The sequence below is a fragment of the Aquarana catesbeiana genome, linkage group LG11 (assembly GCF_042186555.1).
Source record: "Aquarana catesbeiana isolate 2022-GZ linkage group LG11, ASM4218655v1, whole genome shotgun sequence".
NCBI lineage: Eukaryota > Metazoa > Chordata > Amphibia > Anura > Ranidae > Aquarana > Aquarana catesbeiana.
In genome coordinates, this window is record NC_133334.1 from 152,577,609 (window position 1) to 152,598,851 (window position 21,243).

Consider the following 21,243-nt stretch of genomic DNA (forward strand, 5'->3'; position numbering starts at 1 on the left):
ACCGCAACTTGGCATTGCATGCTATTATTGAGATTATGATCTACCAAAACCCCCAGATCCTTCCCCACTATGGATTTCCCCAGTTGTACCCTAGTATGTATGATGCATGCATATTCTTGGCCACCAAGTGCATAACTTTACATTTATCAACATTAAACCTCATTTGCCACTTAGTTGCCCAATTAGACAGTGCATTGAGGTCGGCTTGTAAATTGGAGACATCCTGTAAAGACGTTAAATCCACTGCATAGCTTGGTGTCATCTGCAAGGACAGAAATGGTACTTTTAATCCCAGACCCTTTATCATTTATAAAGGTATTAAAAAGTATGGGTCCCAACACTGAACCTTGGGGTACACCACTGATAACCTTAGACCGTTCAGAGTAAGAATCATTAACCACTACTCTCTGAATTCGTTTTCTTAGCCAATTTTTTGTCCATTTACAAACTGATCTTTCCATGCCTGTAGACTTTACCTTACACATTAGCCATACGTGGGGAACTGTGTCAAACGCTTTTGCAAAATCCAAGTATACCATGTCCACAGCCACCCCTCTGTCCAAGGTTTTACTTACCTCCTCATAAAAAGAAATCAGGTTTGTTTGGCAACTTCCGTCTTTCATGAATCCATGCTGTCTATTGGTTAAATTATTTTTTTCAAGCAAGAATTCATTTTTGTGGTCTTTTATTAAGCTCTCCAGTATTTTCCCGACTATAGAAGTTAAACTAACAGGTCTATAGTTACTTGGTAAAGACTTTGATCCCTTTTTAAATATGGGCACCACATTGGCCCTACGCCAATCCAGTGGTACCATTCCAGTCATTAACGAGTCCCTAACAATTAGAAACAATGGCTTTGAAATGACAGAGCTCAATTCTTTTAGGATCTGTGGGTCCCTAAAAATTAGAAACAACGGCCAAACACACTTTGAGATTAGTTCCCAATGCAGTAACAGTGGAAGGTTGCACTCTGTTAACAATGATAATTATACAAAACCAGCTGAAAACATAATTTAAAACAACCACCTAGCAATTCTATTGATATGCCTATATCCTTTTTTTTTTAAATACACCTAATCTAACTAGCATATTGTATAAAATATGATTAGTATATTGTATATTAGGAGGCCCTGGTGGGCTGGTCTATTGATGGAATATACATGTCACCTAGGTTTTCCACCTACATTTAGTGGAGGGTCTTCGACTTGTTTTGGCTGTGAAGGAATCAAATTTTGTTGTTTTCTCAAATCTCAAATTCTGGAGTAGGTCCTGCAGCCCTTTAGACTTTGTAGCATTTTTGGTGAGATATTGTCTCCTTGGTCCAAGTCTTACCTATTAATCAGCCCTCATTAGTCTCACATTGAAACTGCCCTTTATGTAAGTGAGCTGGCACATGCTTAGGACTCTCTCTCTCTTTTATTCTCTGTGAAAGCCTGCTGCTGGGTGAAAAGGATAACTGCTGAAAGAACACTAAATTTGTACAGGAGCTACCTGTTTGTTTTGGGGAACTCATCAAGAGACACATTGTTAGGAATATATTTTAGTTTACTAAGTGGCTTTATTTTAAGGCCTAAGGACTTGCTGTCCTGATTTAATGCTATGTTTGTTTACTACCACGCTGAATAAAAGCACAGAACATACCTGTTTGGACTGTTTTTGGGTATCCCTGTCTTGTGCATGACCTATGGTTGGCAATACCAGAGGAGCCTGTCCACCTTAAAGTTTGATGGAGGATGTATACTGTATAAAATCAGCAGCTTTAAAAGACAGAAACCTATTACTGAAATAAGAGAGTAGCTTATAGAACAGCTTTTGCTGGCAAGCACAGACTGGTCTAGCAAAAACTGCTTCGTTATGCAGCTGTTTATAGATTACATAGCTAGATGCATTTACAGAATGTACAGAATATATATGCACGAGGTTCAATTTTGATAGGAATTTAATTAGGATACAAGAATGTTTTTGGATTGTTGGTGGAAAATGTAGTAGCTTCTTGTACAAACCCAAGCAAACACAGGGACAACATACAAATTCCAAGCATAGAAAGTATTTTAAATAGCACTTACTAAACTTTCTGTATTGGAAACAAAAAAGGAGACTTTTTTGTCTGCTGTGGGTTTTCGCACCCTTGGAATTGGCATAGGCATCTGAAATAAATATGGTACAGAGTTTATTACTGTCTCTGTCTTTAAAGTTGATATGCATTAAAGGAGTAACATTAACAGTAACTACATCAATGGCAGACAACATGTGCCATTTAGGCGGCTTAAAATAGCAAGTTTTACAAAAGAAAAAAACATTTGCAAGCAGTAGAGGACATTCCTATTCTATCATATAGAACATTAAAGCTGAGTGCCACTTTCATTTTCACTTTCTGCCTCTTGTCTGTACATACCACCCCCAGCACACCCATTGGTCTTTCCTTTTAATATGCCCCCAGCACACAAACATCTCACTTTCCAGTATCCATAGCAGCAGTGAGAAATCCAGTGCACTGAGATATCATAAACGCCGATCAACCATAACATTATGACCACTCACCATAACCTGTCAAGGCAGAGACTCCACTATACCTCTGAAGGTATGCTGTGGTCACTGGCAACAAGCCATAAGTTGTAGTTCCTTTAAGTCCTGTAAGTTGTGAGGTGGGGATCCATGGATCAGACTTATTTTTCCAGCACATCCCACAGATGCTTGATTGGATTGAGATCTGGAGAATTTGGAGGCCAAGTCAACACCTCAAACTTGTAGTTTTCCTCAAACCATTCTTGAATTCATCAGACCAGGCCACCTTCTTCCATTGCTCCATGGTCCGGTTCTAATGCTCACGTGTTCATTGAGGGTGCATTTGGCTGTGGGCACAGGCAGCTCTATATGCAACAAACTGTGAATCTGACCTGACCTTTCTATTGGAACCAGCATTAACGTGTTCAGCAATTTGAGCTACAGTAGCTCTTCTATTGGATCAGGATACAGCTGCCAGCCATCACTTCCCATGTGAATGAGTCTTGGTTGCCTGTGACCCTGTCAATAGTTTTCTTTCCGTGGGCCCTTTTTTGTAGGTCATGACCACTGCAGACCAGCAACTTTCCACAAGAGCTGCAGTTTTAGAGATACTCTGACCCAATCATCTAGCCATTACAATTTGGCCCTCGTCACAGTTGCAATTCAACACATTAACCACGTGCAAACTTCCCACCAGCAATGTACTGCGGATGAGCGGTCTGTACAGGCACAGCAACACACCTGTATGTCGTTTGGCTTTTCTGGGTACAGGGGCATGCGCCCGCGCTCCCGCCAACTCCTGCTGTGATTGTACACAGCGGGAGATTGTCAGCAGGTCCTGGCCAAAGATTCATAGCCAGGACCTGATGATCGGCTGTCTCCAATCACAGCCCAGAGCCCTGTGTTGATCATCACAGATTGTACTGAGAGAACAATCTCTCTCCAAAGCAGGGAGAAGAGCAGTACACATTACACAAATGAACACTTGTTAGGCAAACCTTTTAACCCCTTGATTATCTAAGATGTTACCCCTTCCCATGCAGTGTCATTATTACTGTGACTAAACAACCACCGCGCAGACCTCCCTAGTGTAATATCTAATGAGTGGCTGCCAGCATAATCATATGTCTCCACATCAAATTAATTAACATAAATAAAGGCAATGCGGTGTTACTCCGAACCAATAAAGTGAAAATAAAGTATTAGTGCAAAACACCCTTTACAAAATGATTAGGCAAGGTGGACAAAAAAACTCAAAAGAGTATCCGTGTGAATACAATGTGCAAAAAACGCAATACAAAAACTGCCCAGTGAGACCAAACAAATATTTAAAAAAATTATAAATATCCCCCTAAGGGTTAAATACGCTGCAAACCAGGGTATGTGATATGTGCAAAAATGTTGTCAGCCTCTATGGATACTACAGAGATGGTAAAATCCTCAGTAGGAAGCCCAATCAGAGGGCATAACGCGTATAGGTGGGAGGAGCCAAAGCCCATGAAGTCATACACAAATTTCTAGTATCAGCGTCAAGAGCTGATGGTTTTTACATGCCTGTTATCCTGATGTTCTTGTGAGTGTTTTTAATCCTGTTTTTTCATCAATAAATGTGGGAGAATGGAGAACGCTATTGTGTTTCTGTTTTGTTTCAGGATAGAATGGAAAAGGGAGCACAATATGAGCCCACTTACTTTGGATTGTGGCCACCCTATTCATAATAGTATAAATACTGATAATATTAATGGTATTTCCTGTGTTAAAAGCAAGTATTAAAAGTCTACTGCTGCTTTAAATCCAGGAACAGCAGCTAGCAAATTGGATGTGCTGGAATCTGGGAAGCCTTTATAGGGAACTGCTGGGCTGAGAATTTTCCCCTTTTCCTGCGAGGAGCACTGGCTGAAGAGAGCTCTGCCCCTCTCACTGAAGCTATGGAGTCCCCCTTTAAGCTATCACCTATGATTCCTGAAGAAAGCTGGCAGCGAGAGAGAAGCATGGCTGTGCCGCTGCCTGGCACTAGGCAAAGCTGTGAATGGAGGACAGCAGGACAGGGACATTGTGGACGGTATGGCCAGGATTCCGAGGGCGCAGCATGGTGACATGGAGAGAGGGGCAGTTGTTCAGGTGCAGCAAGGGAGAACGCGGTGGAGCCAGCCTCCTGAACGGAGCAGATTAGCTGAGGGGGAGTCTGAGGCGGAACAGGGGTGGCACAGAGTGGCTGCTGAAGATGCCAATAGAGAGTCTGCGTTTCGTCACTGGACGTCTACAGGAGCGCTCCCGTAGACGTCCAACGACGAAGTGCGTAGGGAGTGGCCTATACCTACGTTTTGTATCATTTCCCAGGAAACACAGGATTTAATTTTGATGATTCTACTGATGACTTTTTTGCTTTATACGAGCTACCAATATGTGAGTACCGCTCTGTCATCTTTCTCAAATAAAACTTTTTAAATGGTTTTACGCTATGGGCATCCCTTCTCTTTTATGTTTAACGCCAAACCGATCCTAAGATTGCCAGTGACTGCTGAACAGTGGCACAGACTGTGACTGCCTGTTACCCCTGCAGGGGTGAATAAAGCTGGTGAGTCTCTGCACAATAAGAGCACGTGATATAACAACACTGTCACCAAAGAAGTTAAACATTAGAGGATGGCACTGAACACACTTGTTTATTGAAAATATCTAATTGTCAGCAATATCCATAAGGACTATACAGATTTACTATTAAGCACAAGTCACTAATTTTTCACAAGTGCACGTTATAAGGAACTTTTTGCAACACCATTGCCTATTTCAGCTGAAGCATTAACCTGGTTTTGCTTTCCATCGCCCCCCCCCTCCCCCCCCCCTATCCCCGTATGCATTCACTTATGTATGTTTTGGCTAGCATATGCTAGAGTGAATCACACCAATTTCACGTATGGTAAGTTTTCACTTTTGATGTATTTATCTGCTATTATTAATTTTGGTTATGGTCACTCAGACATTTGTTATAATTTGGCATCTCTAGTATGAGACTCCCTTTTCACAGGGATAGAGGCATTATATACGTCATAGGATTATTTTCACATCTTTAATATTCCCACCTAGGTTCTTAATCAGAACATCGCCAAACCCACACTCTACATTTCTGTTTAGCAAGAGGCTGCACAATCTCTAGCAGTGGGTGAGTATGCTCAATTTCATACTTTAAATGTTTTAGTTGATTCCCTGTCATCTTTAGTGAGAACGCTATCACCTATGATTCCTGCTGCTGTTTCTTCTGGCAACTCAGCCCAGAACTCTGTGTCTGCTGCTATGGTGGTCAGCCCTTCTCCTGTCTCTGTGTCTCACTCTGCTAGCTTGTTATCCCAGCACAGCCCTGTTACCATGATTACTGGGGGGGTATGTCTGGGGATGTGCATGTTCCTTTGGCCAGGGTCAATGTTCCGAAATCATGCATGAAGTAAGTCATGCCATGTGAAATGTCTTCCCTGGGTTACCATTTCAGTTTAGCGATAAGGGAAAAAATATGGAGGGGGGATTTTATAGATAGCCTATCTCCGTTACCCTCACATAAAGATTTCATGGGGGAGATAGAGAAAAGAGGGGATGAAAAGCAGGAGGATGAGAGGCGTAGACCTATCACTAGGTCATTCAATAACTGGTTGCAAGCTTATTGCATCTTTGCAGGATTAATGGCGGAAAAGCACTCAGAATGGTGCAGGGGTTTGTTTCAGCATTTAGACCACATTCTGGAAGCATATAAAAGCTTTGGGGGGCTCGGCTGGTACTATTATGATGAGTCATTCAGACAGAAGTTGTCAGTTCACCCTTCGTTGAGTTAGGGAATGAGGGACGTAGGGCTATGGCTCAATCTGCTTGCCCTCCAGAGACAAATTGCGCCTAAGCCAGTTGAAGTTATCCCTTCAAGCACTGCATACAGAAAAGGCTGCTGCTTCGCTTTTAATGAAAGCCAGTGTCGCTGGAATGCGGCTTGTAAGTATAGGCACGAATATGCCTATTGTACTGGAGTACACCCTAGTGCTATAAAAAGAATACGAGCGCTGGGGCTAATCAAAGTCAGAGGGATATTTTTCAAAAAAGCCTGCATGCCAGTGAGGCTGGAAAAAATGCACCCATGGCTGGACAGGTGTCCAAACCGGGAGAAGGCGCATTTTCTCATTAACAGCTTTTCTTTTGATTTCCCTCTCCCCTCTTTTTCAGGGGAAGGATGCACGTGGGTGGGAAATTTAAAATCGGTAGAGAATTTTCCCCAGATAGGGAGAAAGTTTTCAAAAAAATTGAAGAAGGGCACATTGCTGGTACTTTTGAGCGCCCTCCTTTTGTTAATTTCCGTATATCACTTTCGGGAGTGGTACCCAAAAAGGAGCAGAATGCATATCGCATTATTCATCGTTTGTCTTTTCCTAAGGGGGATTCTCTTAATGATGAAATTGACGAGGCGCTCTGCTCAGTCTCATATGCGACGTTCAAAGAGGCGATTTTTAGGATTCGGGAGTTTGGGCCTGGAGCGTTGTTGGCCAAGGCCAATATCAAATCAGCTTTTAGGCTTTTGCCAATTTCGCCTTTCGTTTTCAATTCTTTAGGGTTTTATTTTGAAGTGGCCTTTTTTTGACAAATGTCTCCCCATGGGGTGTTCAGTGTTGTGCTTTTATTTCAAAGCATTTTCTTCTTTTCTCTACTGGGTGGTTTGTTTTCATTCAGATAGCGTGGTCCACTACCTGCATGATTTTTTGTTTGTGGGACCTCCAGAGTCAATAATTTGTAATAATTTGTTGCAGGCATTCAGGGAATCTTTTTTAATGCTTCGGAGTTCCATTGGCAGAGGAGAAGACGTGTCTACCCACCACGTCTTTGGAATTCACATAGATACCTGTAGGATGGAATTCCATTTGCCATAGACTAAATTATTGAAATTGAAATCTTTACTGGGGTTATTTCTCGTAAAGAAGAAAGTGCTTCTAAAAGACATGCAATCTCTTTTGGGCATCTTGACTTTTGCATGCAGGATTAAGCCAGTTGGTCGTATTTTTTTGCGACGCCTTTATCTTGCTATATCTGACGTGCAGTCGCCATTCGCCCACATCAGATTAATGAGTTCTCTTAAGGAGAATCTGTTGGTTTGGGACAGGTTCCTTGAAATCTACAATGGCCAGTCCTTTTTTCAGAAGGATTTTATTTTTGCACCAGATTTTAGATTGTTCACAGATGCGGCAGCTTCGATGGGATTCGCTGCAATCTGGGAAACGCATCAGTGTTGTGCAGCTTGGCCTGAGTCATGGGTTGGTCGAGAGGTAACTAATAACGTAGTTCTGCTGGAGCTGTTCCCAATTTTGGTGGTGATGGAGCTTTGGGGATCTGGAATTGCGAACAGGAGGATTTTGGTTGAGACGGACAATGAAGGGGTCCTCTTTGCAATAAATTGCCTCTCGTCCAGATCGCTGTTGGTTGTTAAGGTGTTAAGGCAGATTTTTTTTTTTGTGTTTAAAGTTTAATGTATGGCTCCAAGCTAAATACACTCCGGGAGCTCAAAATAACATAGCCGATTCGTTACCTCGGTATCAGATGCACCGTTTTCGCCAGCTGCTTCCAGAAGCAGATATGGAAGGGATTCGTTGTCCGGAGTATCTGTGGGAAGTGATCTGAATATAGTAACAAGAGCTATCCAAGGTTCGGTCGCTCCTAAGACCTGGACAAGTTATTCCGCTGCCTGGAGGAGTTGGTTGTCTTTCGCAGATACAGTGGGCGTTGGTGATGGAAGTCCATCTGAAGGGACAATTTTAGCATTTGTGGCATCACTTATGCAGCAGCATTTTTCATACAGCCATGTGATGAAAACGTTGGCTGGTGATTCTTTTTTCTGTCGTTTAAGGGGTTGTCCTTCATGCACGTCATATTTTTCAGTAAAGCAGGCTATGAAGGGGTACAAGAGGGTAACTTTTGTTGCAGATGACAGGAGACCAATATCGTTAGAACTTTTAGGCAGGCTTTGCAAAGGAACGTCGGCAGTGTGTTTCTCAGAATTTGAATCCCCGTTGTTTAAAACAGCATTCGTTATCGCTTTTCATGGGGCTTTTCGTATTTCAGAGCTGCTTCCGGGATCTAAAACGGGCGGTTCTGGTGTTTTTTTACGAGCAAGTGGCAGTAGATCTTTCGGGAGTTTACATCTGGATCGGGCGCTCCAAAACTGATATTTTAGGGAGGGGTGTTGGAATTATGTCCGGTGGAAGCCGTTGAGCAATTTTTGAGGGCTAGGCCCTCAGGTAAAGGGCATTTTTTGGTACATCAAAATGCGGGGCTCCTCACCAAATATCGGTTTGATTCTGTCCTACATAAATGCCTTAGGAGTGTGGGTTTACATAAATTTAAGTTCTCTTCCCATTCCTTTAGAATAGGAGCAGAGTCAGAGGCGGCCAGGAAAGGTTTGGGAGAGTCGGCTATTAAGGAAATGGTGAGGTGGAAATCCAATTGCTTTAAACTATATGTTAGGCCTAATTTGTTTGTTTAAATCCCTCAGGTCCGCCCCGTACAGTATGGATTCTGGGACATTCATTTATTTATTGGGCGCGTAAAAGTGCGGCTCTACGTAGTTATTCCACAAATTTGTCTCTGCATCCGAAATCCTTTCAGGTGTACTGGAAGGGAGTGAGAGGCCTACAGTTGAATCAACTTTATTTTCAGTTATCCAAGTTATGTCAGTTTTGGCCTATGCCAGATGTTTTGTTGTTACATTTGGGAGGGAATGATTTGGTCAATATCAGAATGTTGGATTTGCTTTTTATGATCTCCAAGAGGGATCTCCATCGTTTCACTCTTACTTCTCCAGGTACGATCATAGTATTTTCTGAAATTATCCCTCGCCTTTCCTGGCTGTCCTCTGTGCAGAGGAAAGTAATGGAAAAAGTGATAAAAAGAATAAATAGAGCTATGGAAAAGTTCATGCCTAAAATTGGTGGGTTGTTGTGCCGACACGTAGATCTGGAAGGTGGTATTCAAGGGTTGTACAGGCAAGATGGAGTCCACCTTTCTGATGTGGGTCTCGATATTTTCAACCTAGGTTTACAGTATGGGATCGAACAGGCCGCGGTATTGGGGTGGGGCCGGGAATAATGCTCAAGCCCGGCTTGTGGGCGTTTTATTTACATGTTAAAATGAAGTAATGCTGCTTGAGTTCTGAAAACTAAGCAGTTACAAGTTTTGGTTTCATTAAAGTTATGCTGTTTTGATGGTCAATAAAGAAAAATAATATATGGTTATTTTATTTTTATATGTTAAACCAATAAAGTGCTGCGGCCGTTATTTGCCAAACTTGTGGTTGGGTTTGTTTATTTGGTTGTATCTGGATTGAGTGATGGTGTGAATGGGTGTGGCCTACAATCTCATGGAGAAGGGGGCACAGTATTAGCCCACTTACTTGGGATTGTGGCCACCCTTTTTATAATAGTATAAATACTGATAATATCAATGGTATTCCCTGTGTTAAAAGCAGGTATTAAAAAGGTACTGCCGCTTTAAATCCAGGGACAGCAGCTAGCCAATGGGATGCTGCGGAATGTGCTCGAATCTGGGAAGTCTTTATAGGGAACTGCTGGGCTGGGAATTTTCCCCTTTTTCTGCAAGAAGCACCGGCTGAAGAGCTCACTCCCTCCCTCCCCAATCGCGAGCACTATTATTTGGTTGGGTCACCCTGGATTTCTAGGGGAGGATGTTTTATTTACATGTTAAAAGTAGGTAATGCTGCTTGAGTTCTGAAAACTAAGCAATTACAAGTTTTGGTTTCATTAAAGTTATGCTGTTTTGGTGGTCAATAAAGAAAAATAATATATTGTTATTTTATTTTCATATGTTAAATCAATAAAGTGCCACGGCCATTATTTGTTAAACTTTTGGTTGGGTTTGTTTATTTGGTTGTATCTGGAGTGAGTGATGGTATGAATGGGTGTGGCCTACAATCTCACATACTGAGGATCAAGGATGAAAAGATGGCAGATATACCCCAGGATGGGAAGATAAGGAGATCCAGCTGCATTCTCTATAGGAGGAGTGTGTTAAAGGCATATTTGAATCTGTAGTGGGGTCAGAAAATTAAGATGAGTGAGCACTTCACTTGGTGGTGGTGGGTCACCAGAAGCACTGTGAAGAGAGAAGAATCGTCGTAGTACACAAGTAGTTTCACAGACTTTTATGAGATTATTGCTATTTTTGTTTTATTTTATTTGTTCACATCAACTATAGGTGTTTGTGATTATAATTGAGTGGTGTTTTACTAGAGTCATTAGTAGACTTCACATATTCATTACTATGTGGTACATTTCATTGTTTTATTAAAAGGGTAACTCAACTTTCCAGGGGAAAAAAATAGCAAATAAAGAGAAAATATAGCGCATATAAGTGCGGCACTAATATTGTAATTGAATGTTATTAAAAATTACCTTTCTATTTCAATCTGCAGCCAATGTAATTTTCTGAGAATACATTGCACTATGACTACTTGGAGTTGTTCTGTACACAGAATGTGTACTGACCACTCCCCAGAAACATAATTTCCTGCTTGTGTGATTGGCTCACCAATTTTCCCAGAAATCTGCCTAAGATACAAATCAGATTTCAGGCATCCCCTGCAACAAAAAAATGGCATTTTTGGAGAGATACTTTTAATAGGAACCCATCTAAAGGGATGCAGGTCCAGCAGATTTGCTCATTAATGTTGTGCAGCTCCACACCTGACAGTTAATTACAAAACCACCCCCATTAGACCTACTCGGAACAGAGGCACAGACAAACACACATGGATTTCTTCAGAATAACAAAAAATGTAGGAATCGGAAACAAAGTTTGTTACAATCTTTGCAATGTACATAGATCACCCAGAGGGGAATGTTTTTTTTTCAACAAAAGTGGAGTTACGCTTTAAGCTGGATTTTTATTTGTATGTATTTATTCACATACTTGTTGTGCCACACTTATTTACACATTTTTCCAAGTAGTTTTGCATGGTGGTTGGCTGTGAACATACCAAAAAAAGAGTGTTGGCTGCAACTTAGCCTGGGTTATAAGTCATATTTATGTGTGTGTTTTTCATATTTAGGGTTGTTGTGCTGATTAGTTACACAATTTTAATAATAATGGTGTTACCCTCTGCAGAATATTGAAATCAACCATAAAATGCTATGAAAAAATGCAAACCAAACGCATACAATTATTACTGTATTATGAAGGAAAACTAAATACATACAGTGGCAAAAATAATTATTTGATCCCCTGCAGCTTTTGTAAATTTGCCCACTTATAAAGAAATGAAGGGTCTATAATTGTTATCATAGGTGTATTTCAAATGATAGAGACAGAATATCAACCAAAAATCCAGAAAAAACATATCATACAAATGTTATAAATTGAGTTGCAGACAGTTCAGTGAGTAAAATGATCCCCTACCAACCAACAATAGTTTTGGCTCCCAAAGACTGGGTACAGTATGCACTCATGTGGTACACAGAGTAGTCCTGTCAGTTTAAGAGGGTGCTCTTAACAACAACTCGTTATGTGTATAATAGACACCTGTCCACAGAATCTTTTTCTACCATTCAATCAATACCATCATTAATGGGCAAGAACAAAAAGCTGTTAAAGAAAGTCTGGGACAAGATTGCAGACCTGCATAAGGATCGAATGGGCTACAAGATCATCAGCAAGAAGCTTGGTGAAAAGGAGACAATTGTTGGAGCGATTATTTGCAAATGGAAGAAATACAAAATAACCATCAATCGATCTCGGTCTGGAGCTCCATGCAAGATTTAGCCTCATGGGGTAACAATGATCATGAGAAAAGTGAGGGATCAGCCAAGAACTACATGGGAGGAGCTTGTGAATGATCTCAAGGCAGTTTGGGACCAAACCATTGGTAACACAATAAGCTGCCATGGATTGAAATGCATCAGCGCCCGCAGGGTCCCCTGCCTCAAGAAGGCACATGTACGGGCCATCTGAAGTTTGCCAATGAACACCTAAATGATACAGAGAAGGATTGGGAGAAAGTGTTGTGGTCAGATGAGACCAAAATTGAGCTCTTTGGCAAGAAAAATGCTGACTTTGATCACAAAAACACCATTCCTACAGTCAATAAGCTGTAGGGACAGCCGAGACACTCGTGGCCATCGGTGGACAGAGATGGGGGCTCAGGTAAGTATTAGGGGGCTGCCGCACACAGGCCTTTTATCTTAATGCCTTCTGCCTTTCCAACCCCTTTAATGATTTAGAGAAGATCTGTAAAGAGTGGATAAAAATCCCTCCTGAGGTGTGTGCCAACCTGGTAACCATCTACAAGAAACTTCTTACCTCTGTGCTTGCCAACAAGGGTTTCTCCACCAAGTACTAAGTCATGTTTTGAATGGGGATCAAATACCTATTTTACTCACTGAACTGCAACTCAATTTATAACACTTGTATCATGTGTTTATTCTAGATTTTTGGTTGATATTCCGTCTCTATCATTTTAAATACACCTATGATAAAAATAATGGACCCTTCAGTTCTTTGTAAGTGGGCAAACTTACAAAATCTGCAGGGGATCAAGTAATTATTTTCCCCACTGTACATACATATGCATACGTTGGTTTTGCAAAAATTGTATGACACTATAAGTGACACCCTTCTGGTGGTTAGCAAAACTCAAACTTAATATAATAAATGTCCATACATATATCCTGTAAATCTGTGCAACAGTTCACATATATATTAAGTGTGTGCTTGATAGAGTGCACTTCCCCATTTTAAACACATGCAGTGACTGGATGCTGTTTATAACACCACGTGAATCCTTCACCAATAAGGACAAGTTTGATAAAGTCACATGACGAAACATCTCGGGGCAGAGCAAATTACATCATCCATGATCCAGGAAGTGTATGCTAATGTTTTATGCTCCTTAAGGGGCCAGGGTCCACCTGCACTGTGTGCACTACTTTGTGCACACTTATACGTGAGAGTATTTTAAGAAGCTTTTAATAAATCTTTTGCAAGTTTTATGGTTGTTTTGCACGATGATGGTTCCTTTCTTGTTCCTTTAGGCACATGTACCTAACCTTTAAGGAGTGGATTTACAGTATCTCACAAAAGTGAGTATTCCCCTTACATTTTTGTAACTATTTTATTATATCTTTTCATGTGACAACACTGAAGAAATTACACTTTGCTACATGTAAATTAGCGAGTGCACAGCTTGTATAACATTGTAAATTTGCTGTCCCCTCAAAATAACTCAACACACAGCCATTAATGTCTAAACCGATGGCAACAAAACTGAGTACACCCCTAAGTGAAAATGTCCAAATTGGGACCAATTAGCCATTTTCCCTACCCTGGTGTCATGTGACTCGTTAGTGTTACAAGGTCTCAGGTGTGAATGGGGAGCAGGTGTGTTAAATTTGGTGTTATCGCTCTCACTCTCTCATACTGGTCACTGGAAGTTCAACATGGCACCTCATGGCAAAGAACTCTCTGAGGATCTAAAAAAAATTGTTGCTCTACATAAAGATGGCCTAGGCCATAAGAAGATTGCCAAGACCCTGAAACTGAGCTGCAGCACGGTGGCCAAGACCATACAGCGGTTTAAGAAGAAAGGTTCAACTCAGAACAGGCCTCACCATGGTCGACCAAAGAAGTTGAGTGCACGTGCTCTGCGTCATATCAAGAGGTTGTCTTTGGGAAATAGATGTATGTATGCTGCCAGCCTTGCTGCAGAGGTTGAAGGGGTGGGGGTCAGCCTGTCAGTGCTCAGACCATATGCCGCACACTGCATCAAATTGGTCTGCATGACTGTTGTCCCAGAAGGAAGCATCTTCCAAAGATGATGCACAAGCAGACTAAGGACATGGATTACTGGAACCATGTCCTGTGGTCTGATGAGACCAAGATAAACGTATTTGGTTCAGATGGTGTCAAGTGATTGTGGCAGCAACCAGGTGAGGAGTACAAAGACAAGTGTGTCTTGCCTACAGTCAAGCATGGTGGTGGGAGTGTCATGGTCTGGGGCTGCATGAGTGCTGCCAGCACTGGGGAGCTACAGTTCATTGAGGGAACCATGAATGCCAATATATACTGTGACCTACTGAAGCAGAGCATGATCCCCTCCCTTCGGAGAATGGGCTGCAGGGCAGTATTCCAACATAACGACCCAAAACACACCTCAAAGTTGACCACTGCCTTGCTAAAAAAGCTAAGGGTAAAGGTGATGGACTGGCCAAGCATGTCTCCAGGCCTAAACCCTATTGAGCAATTGAGGGGCTTCCTCAAAAGGAAGGTAGGGGAGCGCAAGCAGGGTCACTAACATCCACCAGCTCTGTGATGTCTTCATGGAGGAGTGGTAGAGGACCCAAGTGGCAACCTGTGAAGCTCTAGTGAACTTCATGCCCAAGAGGGTTAAGGCAGTGCTGGAAAATAATGGTGGCCACACAAAATATTGACACTTTGGGCCCAATTTTGACATTTTCACTTAGGGGTGTACTCACTTTTGTTGCCAGCGCTTAAGACAATAATAGCTGTGTGTTGAGTCATTTTGAGGGGACAGCGAATTTACACTGTTATACAAGCTGTACACTCACTACTTTACATTGTAGCAAAGTGTCATTTCTTCAGTGTTGTCACATGAAAAGATATAATAAAATATTTACAAAAATGTGAGAGGTGTACTCACTTTTGTGAGATACTGTACATACACACACACACACACACCACACATATATACATAAGCACGCTGTTGCCTGGCGGTAGGTTGCCTTGATCTGTTTGATTGTTTTTGTGATTGAAAGATTTTCAAAATTCCTGGAAAGTTGCCATGTGTATGGCCAGCATAAGACTTCTGTTTTAATTCAAGGGAATATGTATTCCTAAGAATTTTAACAGCTTTTTGCAATTTACTTTTTATGATTGTATGTTAAGAAGATTTGCTACATATACAATCAAATGAGATCAGATTTATATTTGATATTGTACAGTAAAGCAAACTTGTCCTACGCTAGATTCTAAAACATAAAAAGTTAAAATGTAAAAAAAAAACAAACACATCTTCACTCATCCGAAATGCAATTACCCTCTGGTGGTTGAAATATACCACAAAGAAATATAATAAAATGCAACTGGCTTTTGAGTATAAGTGATGTTCTATTCTGGGTGCGACTGCAGTTGCCACCTAAAAATGTGTTGGCTTGGAATTACTTTGGAAGTGAGAGTTGTTACAGTCAGCAAAATGTGTGCGACAGATGTGACAAGCTTCTTCAACCAAATACTTCATGAGTGCTATTTGTAAATACTAACTGTTTCAACGCCAAAGCTTTTTGCACTGCAGAATTAGGTTGCAGAATTAAGTTGCTGCTTAAAATGTATGTCAGGGAAAAAAATAAAGTAAAACATTTAGTGCATCTTTGCCATAGTGCATCTTTGCTATACATTCAGATTTGCCCATAATATTTCCCTTTAGAACCAAAGTATAGGAAAATACTTGTTGAACTAGCAGAAATCCAGTGTGCTCCTAACTTCCTGTCTGGGCTGACAACACGGCCTCTGCAGCATTGAAATGCCAACCTTGCCTGCTGAACTACAGATCGAACTCCCCTTATCCCCCATCTCTTGACGTCCAAGAGCCTGCCCACACAAGATATGTAGAAAAAAGGACTTTTGGGAGACATGTTGTTCTGGAAGGCATGCGTATGTCAATAGGAACTAACCCTCCAGTAGCTGCTCTTGCAAGCTATTATTTTTTTTAAAGACTGTTGATTATGAAACAATAAAAGCTATTCCTCAGTACAGCAAGGTCAAAGAAAAAAAGTTGAAAATTTAGAGGGGGGGGGGAGGGAGATTTGGGTATGCTTGGACCTGTCAGGTCTATGGCCAATGCAGACCGATATTGTAAGGAGCATGAAAAAAATCATGAACAAGATGCTTTTTAAATGCAAGGTCTGATGCTGTGTGTTGAAAAGGTTATCTGGGGAGCAATCCTTCGGGCAACAAGGGTTTGTGTGCCTAGACTTAAATGCACTGAAAATACATGAAAACCACTCTGCTACAAAAGGTTCATAAAAAGGAGAAGTATAGTCAAAGCTTGTTTGGCTGTACTTCTCCTATGGATCACAGGAGTGCAATTCGTTTTGCACTCCTGTGACCCACTTTCAGCAGAGAGCGGGCTGAAGTCGCTCTCTGCTGACGTCAGAGAAGTCGGTCCAGGCACCACGTCATCGTGAAAATGGAGTCTGGATCCGCCAGGTGACTGGACCGACACCCGGCTCAGCCTGTCAGCGAGTCGCTGAGACTGAACTGGCCGCCCCCGCCCCTCCACAGCCCAGCGCTCCAATGAGCGAGGAGGGAGATGAGCAGAGAGCTGTGACTGACAGTCAGCAGCTCTCTGCTCGGGGAGCTGTCAGAACCGAGCGATCAGAGGTGTTTTATCGCTCAGTTCTCGGTGCAGAGGCGCCGGGGGACAAATGCAGCGGACAGATGCTGCATCTACCTAGGTAAGTATGAGTCTAAAAAAAATTACTCCGAAATCCCAAATATTATATGTTTTTTTAAGCAGAGATGCTAGGGAATAAAATGCTGGTCAACTCTTTATGTCACACAGTATTTGCGCAGCAGATTCTCAAACCTGTTTTTTTTCATGAATAAAAAAAAATAAAAAAACACTAAAGTTAGCCCAATTTTTTGTATGTTGTGAAAGATGATGTTGCGCCGAGTAAATACTGTAGATACCTAACATGTCATGCTTTAAAATTGCGCACACTCATGGAATGGCGCCAAACTTTGGTACTTTAAAACCTCCACAGGCGATACTTTCAAAAATGTTTACAGGGTACCTGTTTAGAGTTACAGAGGAGGGCTAGAATTATTGCTCTCGCTCTAACGTTCGTGGCGATACTCCACGTGTGTGGTTTGAACGCCGTTTACATATGCGGGTGCGACGTACGTATATATGTTTGCTTCTGTGAGAATGTGGGGACAGGGGGCGCTTTAAATTTATTTTATTTTTTTATTTTACTTTTATTTTTATATTTTGACACTTTCCCTTTACATTTAATTTTTGATTATTATTCCTATTACAAGGAATGTAAACTACCCTTGTAATAGGAATAGGGCATGACAGGTCCTCTTTACAGCGAGATATACAGATATCTCAGGAAAGCCTGAGATAAAAAAACAAAAAAAAAAAACAAAAAAAAACGATCTCGGCTTCCCAGCCGAAGAAACCCCAGTGTTTACAGGTGCCGAGGCTGGACGTGACGTTATAACGTCGCGCCCGACCTCCGAAGGTCATAGAGATGATCTGGTCCTCAGTCAGCTCTTTGGTAAACTGGTAAACACTGCTGGCCGATTCATTCCCATTCCGTTAGAAGCACCGGAGGGCAGCACCTGAAATCTAAAGAAAGACTCCTCTGTGAGGTAGGTGATCTCTGCCCACAGTACAAATAATGTCTTGGCCTGCCCTGTCCAGGTGATGTTGAGGTGTGTTATATTCCATTCATTTTGAGTGGGCTGCATAACTTGATGCAATGCACCTCAGTGCATGAAAATTCACTGTTACTGTGTGACCCTCTTTAAATGTTGGGGAACACCACTAGTCTAGAATATAGTAACGCATTTCTGAGCAATGAAAGGACAAAACAATGTTCTGATCTGCTTGGTGTATTCCAAAAATAAAACCATGCTTTTTTAGCCTCCATGTCAGCCATTGGCTTTGGATGGATGATATTTTAGCTCACTGTAGCAATTAATGCGTCAGCTATTTTGTGAAAGATGTTTTACGGTTTAATTTGGAGAAATATCACTTACAACAGGAACCACTCTCTCTGGAACTTGGACTTCTTCTTTGGGAAAATTGACAGGTACTGGTGTTTCTTTCTGTAGTTCATCTTTCAGTGGTGCTGTTAAAATGGAGTCTCTTGGGGGCAGATATGTGGACTTCCACTTTAAGGTGACCTTAATAGTACCTCTTTCATTGCCTTGGGAATCAGTGAGCTGAAATGTTCCTTTAAGACAAAACAACAAAACAAATAAAACGAAAAAAGAACTTAATTTAAAGCATTATTAAACCCCAAACCAAAATTGTAATATATTGCAGCTTACCAATCATTCGATAGATTAGATTCCCACTGTTTTTACCTGGTGATCTAGCCAGTAACACAACTCCTATAATAGAGTGCCCCCACCCTGGATGAAGGAGTACAGGGACACCTTTGGACAGCAGCATTGTTAATCTGCGGGGAGGGGAGTGTTGGCTGTACCAGCAAATTTAGATACACTAACAAATTGAATCAAAACTCCAGCTAACAATTTATAAGCAGTTACAGCAATTTTTTTTCTTTTTATCTTTTGGGATAAAGGTTTCACATACATTTACAATAAAAACTGAACATTGTAAGCACCCCTGTCGGTGGTAAATGGTTTCTCTTATCCCATTAACTAATACATTTTGCAAGAGAGTTTTCTTTTGAAAAACAACAGGCTTACTGGCAGGATCACCTGGTGAAAGTAAAGGAAAGAAAACTTAGAGCTTGTTCACACTTGCCAAAATTTCTGACACTCAACAAACACTCATATAGCATTTGCATGGTGTTAGTATGGGCATCAGACAGGCGTCAATGAGCTGTAGAATGGGGCATTTTACAAGCGTTAAAAATGCTCCCTAAATGCCCTATGCGTGGTTTCATAGCGTTTGATGAGCGTTAGGGTGTGTTAAAACTGCTCCACAATTGAAAGTGACAGAAATAAACAAATTTTAATGCGCCGCAACCGCGCCGAAAACGCCTGCCAGAGCGTTTGTGGAGCGTTACCACAGACTTGATTGGGAGGCATTGAAAGGCTTCAAACGCCTCCTGACTCGACATGAGGTTTCAATTTTGAAGCGATGCAACGCTAACGCTTAGTGTGAACAGCACAATATGCTGTTTATTATATCTTGTGCATAGGCGTTTGAGGGGCGTTTTTAATGCCTATCAAGTGCCTCTCAAATACCTGCTCTTAATGCCAGTGTGAACTCAGCCTAACACACCTAAAACTGCAAAATAATGAACTTTACTAAAGTAAAAGTTTACTAAAAAAAAACTTAAACCAATATTAAAGTGGAGGTCCGCCGAAAAAAAAAAATTAAAATCCAGCAGCTACAAATACTGCAGCTGCTGACTTTTAATATATGGACACTTATCTGTCCAGGGAGCCCGCAATGTTGGCAGCCGAAGCCGATCCGTCCTTCGGCTCTCGGCTGCTGCCGCCGCCATCCTCGGTGAGGGAATAAGGAAGTGAAGCTGTGCGGCTTCACTTCCTGGTTCCCTACTGCGCATACGCAAGTCGCGCTGCGCGTCATCTCAGGTTCCTGCTGTGTTCTGTTTCTCACAGAATACAGCGGGGGAGGACGGGGTAGGCGCCGGAAGTGGCATAGGTCACCGCAAGCGCCGTGGTGAGCTATGCCAGGAAGTGGGAGCAAATACTTGTATTAGACAGGTATCTGCTCCCTCCTCCCCCCTGAAAGGTGCCAAATGTGACACCGGAGGGGGGGAGGAATTTAAAAAGTAGAAGTTCCATTTTTGAGTGGAACTCCACTTTAAAAACAAAAGCAAACAAAACGGCCTAGACATGCACAATCCTGTCAGGATTAAATAGAGTTTGAAATCTTACAAAACAAATTACTAATAAAGCAGAAATCAAAGATAACAATAATTATGACCCATAGATTTGGCAGCATACAGATAAAAAGACATTGCTGTCTCTAACTAGCTGTTCAAATAAAAGCTGGCTTTTTCTATTAGAGGGGTCTCGCTGACAATGCTGCATGTCCCTCAATAAGAAGAACATGAGGGTATTCTGTAAAACAACCTAACTCTATTTTGTCACCAGTGACTGTGGATCGCAACAAGGTGCAAAGCATAAGGAGTTGTGATCACTACTCTCTGCAGAGATGGTTGGAGCTTGGCGGCTCCCAGGCTTCAGCCCTCAAGACTGCCTTTCTGGCAGAGCCATCTAATAGTTAGGTCATGAGTTAGCAACAAGCCACATCATAAAACAAAGGTATGGGGCCAGTGGTCTAAACAGATGTAGTCTTGAACTATAATTGAAATAAGAAAGCACTTCTGTCCTTTACATTATAACCAATCTCACTCAAATAGCTTTCAAGCAGTGTTCACATAAGCTTACAAATCAAACAGATATCAAAGGCAGATTTAGCCTAGGTTCACATTGGTACGATTTCCCATGCGATTTGACATGTCAAATTGCATGCCAAATCAGCGACAATTGCCGGCAATGGCACCATCCAAATTGGTGCAGAGTTGACTTTGCGGTGCCGCACCGATTCCCAAAAGTAGTTCCTGTACTACTTTTGGTGACTTTGTGCGGCGATTTGTGTAGACATCTGTGCAGGAACCCGCACAGATGTCTGTCAAATTTCCCCCGAAGTCGGACTGCATTGCTGGGTTGAAATCATGCGAGTTCAACTGAACTAGCACGATTTCTAACCTGAAGCAATGTGAACCTAGACTAAAATACACTGAAGATGGGATAATAGCAAAATACACATGACCCTACAATAAAAAGCTGTGTCCCTGATGATGTGAGTAGACAACGGTAAACTAAGAATGCACATTTTTATAACTGTCTGTGTGTAGTGGCTTTGTTCGATGTGTGCTACTTTAAACATTTCATCAATGCATTTTTCATAAAAAGCTGTGGGCACAATTGAGCAGCTGTTTCTTTGCATGG

The 21,243-nt window shown here is 41.7% G+C and overlaps 1 protein-coding gene across 6 annotated transcripts in view; it reads right to left on the reverse strand.

The window, feature by feature from the left end:
- Positions 1–21,243, reverse strand: part of RPGRIP1L (RPGRIP1 like) — a 460,569-nt gene that overhangs the window by 222,873 nt on the left and 216,453 nt on the right. For 4 of the 6 annotated variants that reach the window (XR_012236568.1, XM_073605007.1, XM_073605006.1 and 1 more), the window contains exons 18-19: positions 18,322–18,518; positions 2,067–2,147 (exon numbers count right to left, since the gene is read on the reverse strand). Coding sequence is in view for 5 of the 6 variants with exons in the window: in XM_073605007.1 (XP_073461108.1) it covers positions 2,067–2,147; positions 18,322–18,518 (278 nt within the window). In the remaining variant the exon portion in view is untranslated. The remainder of the gene's footprint in view (positions 1–2,066; positions 2,148–18,321; positions 18,519–21,243) is intronic. The other 2 variants (XM_073605011.1, XM_073605010.1) reach the window with 1 other exon arrangement.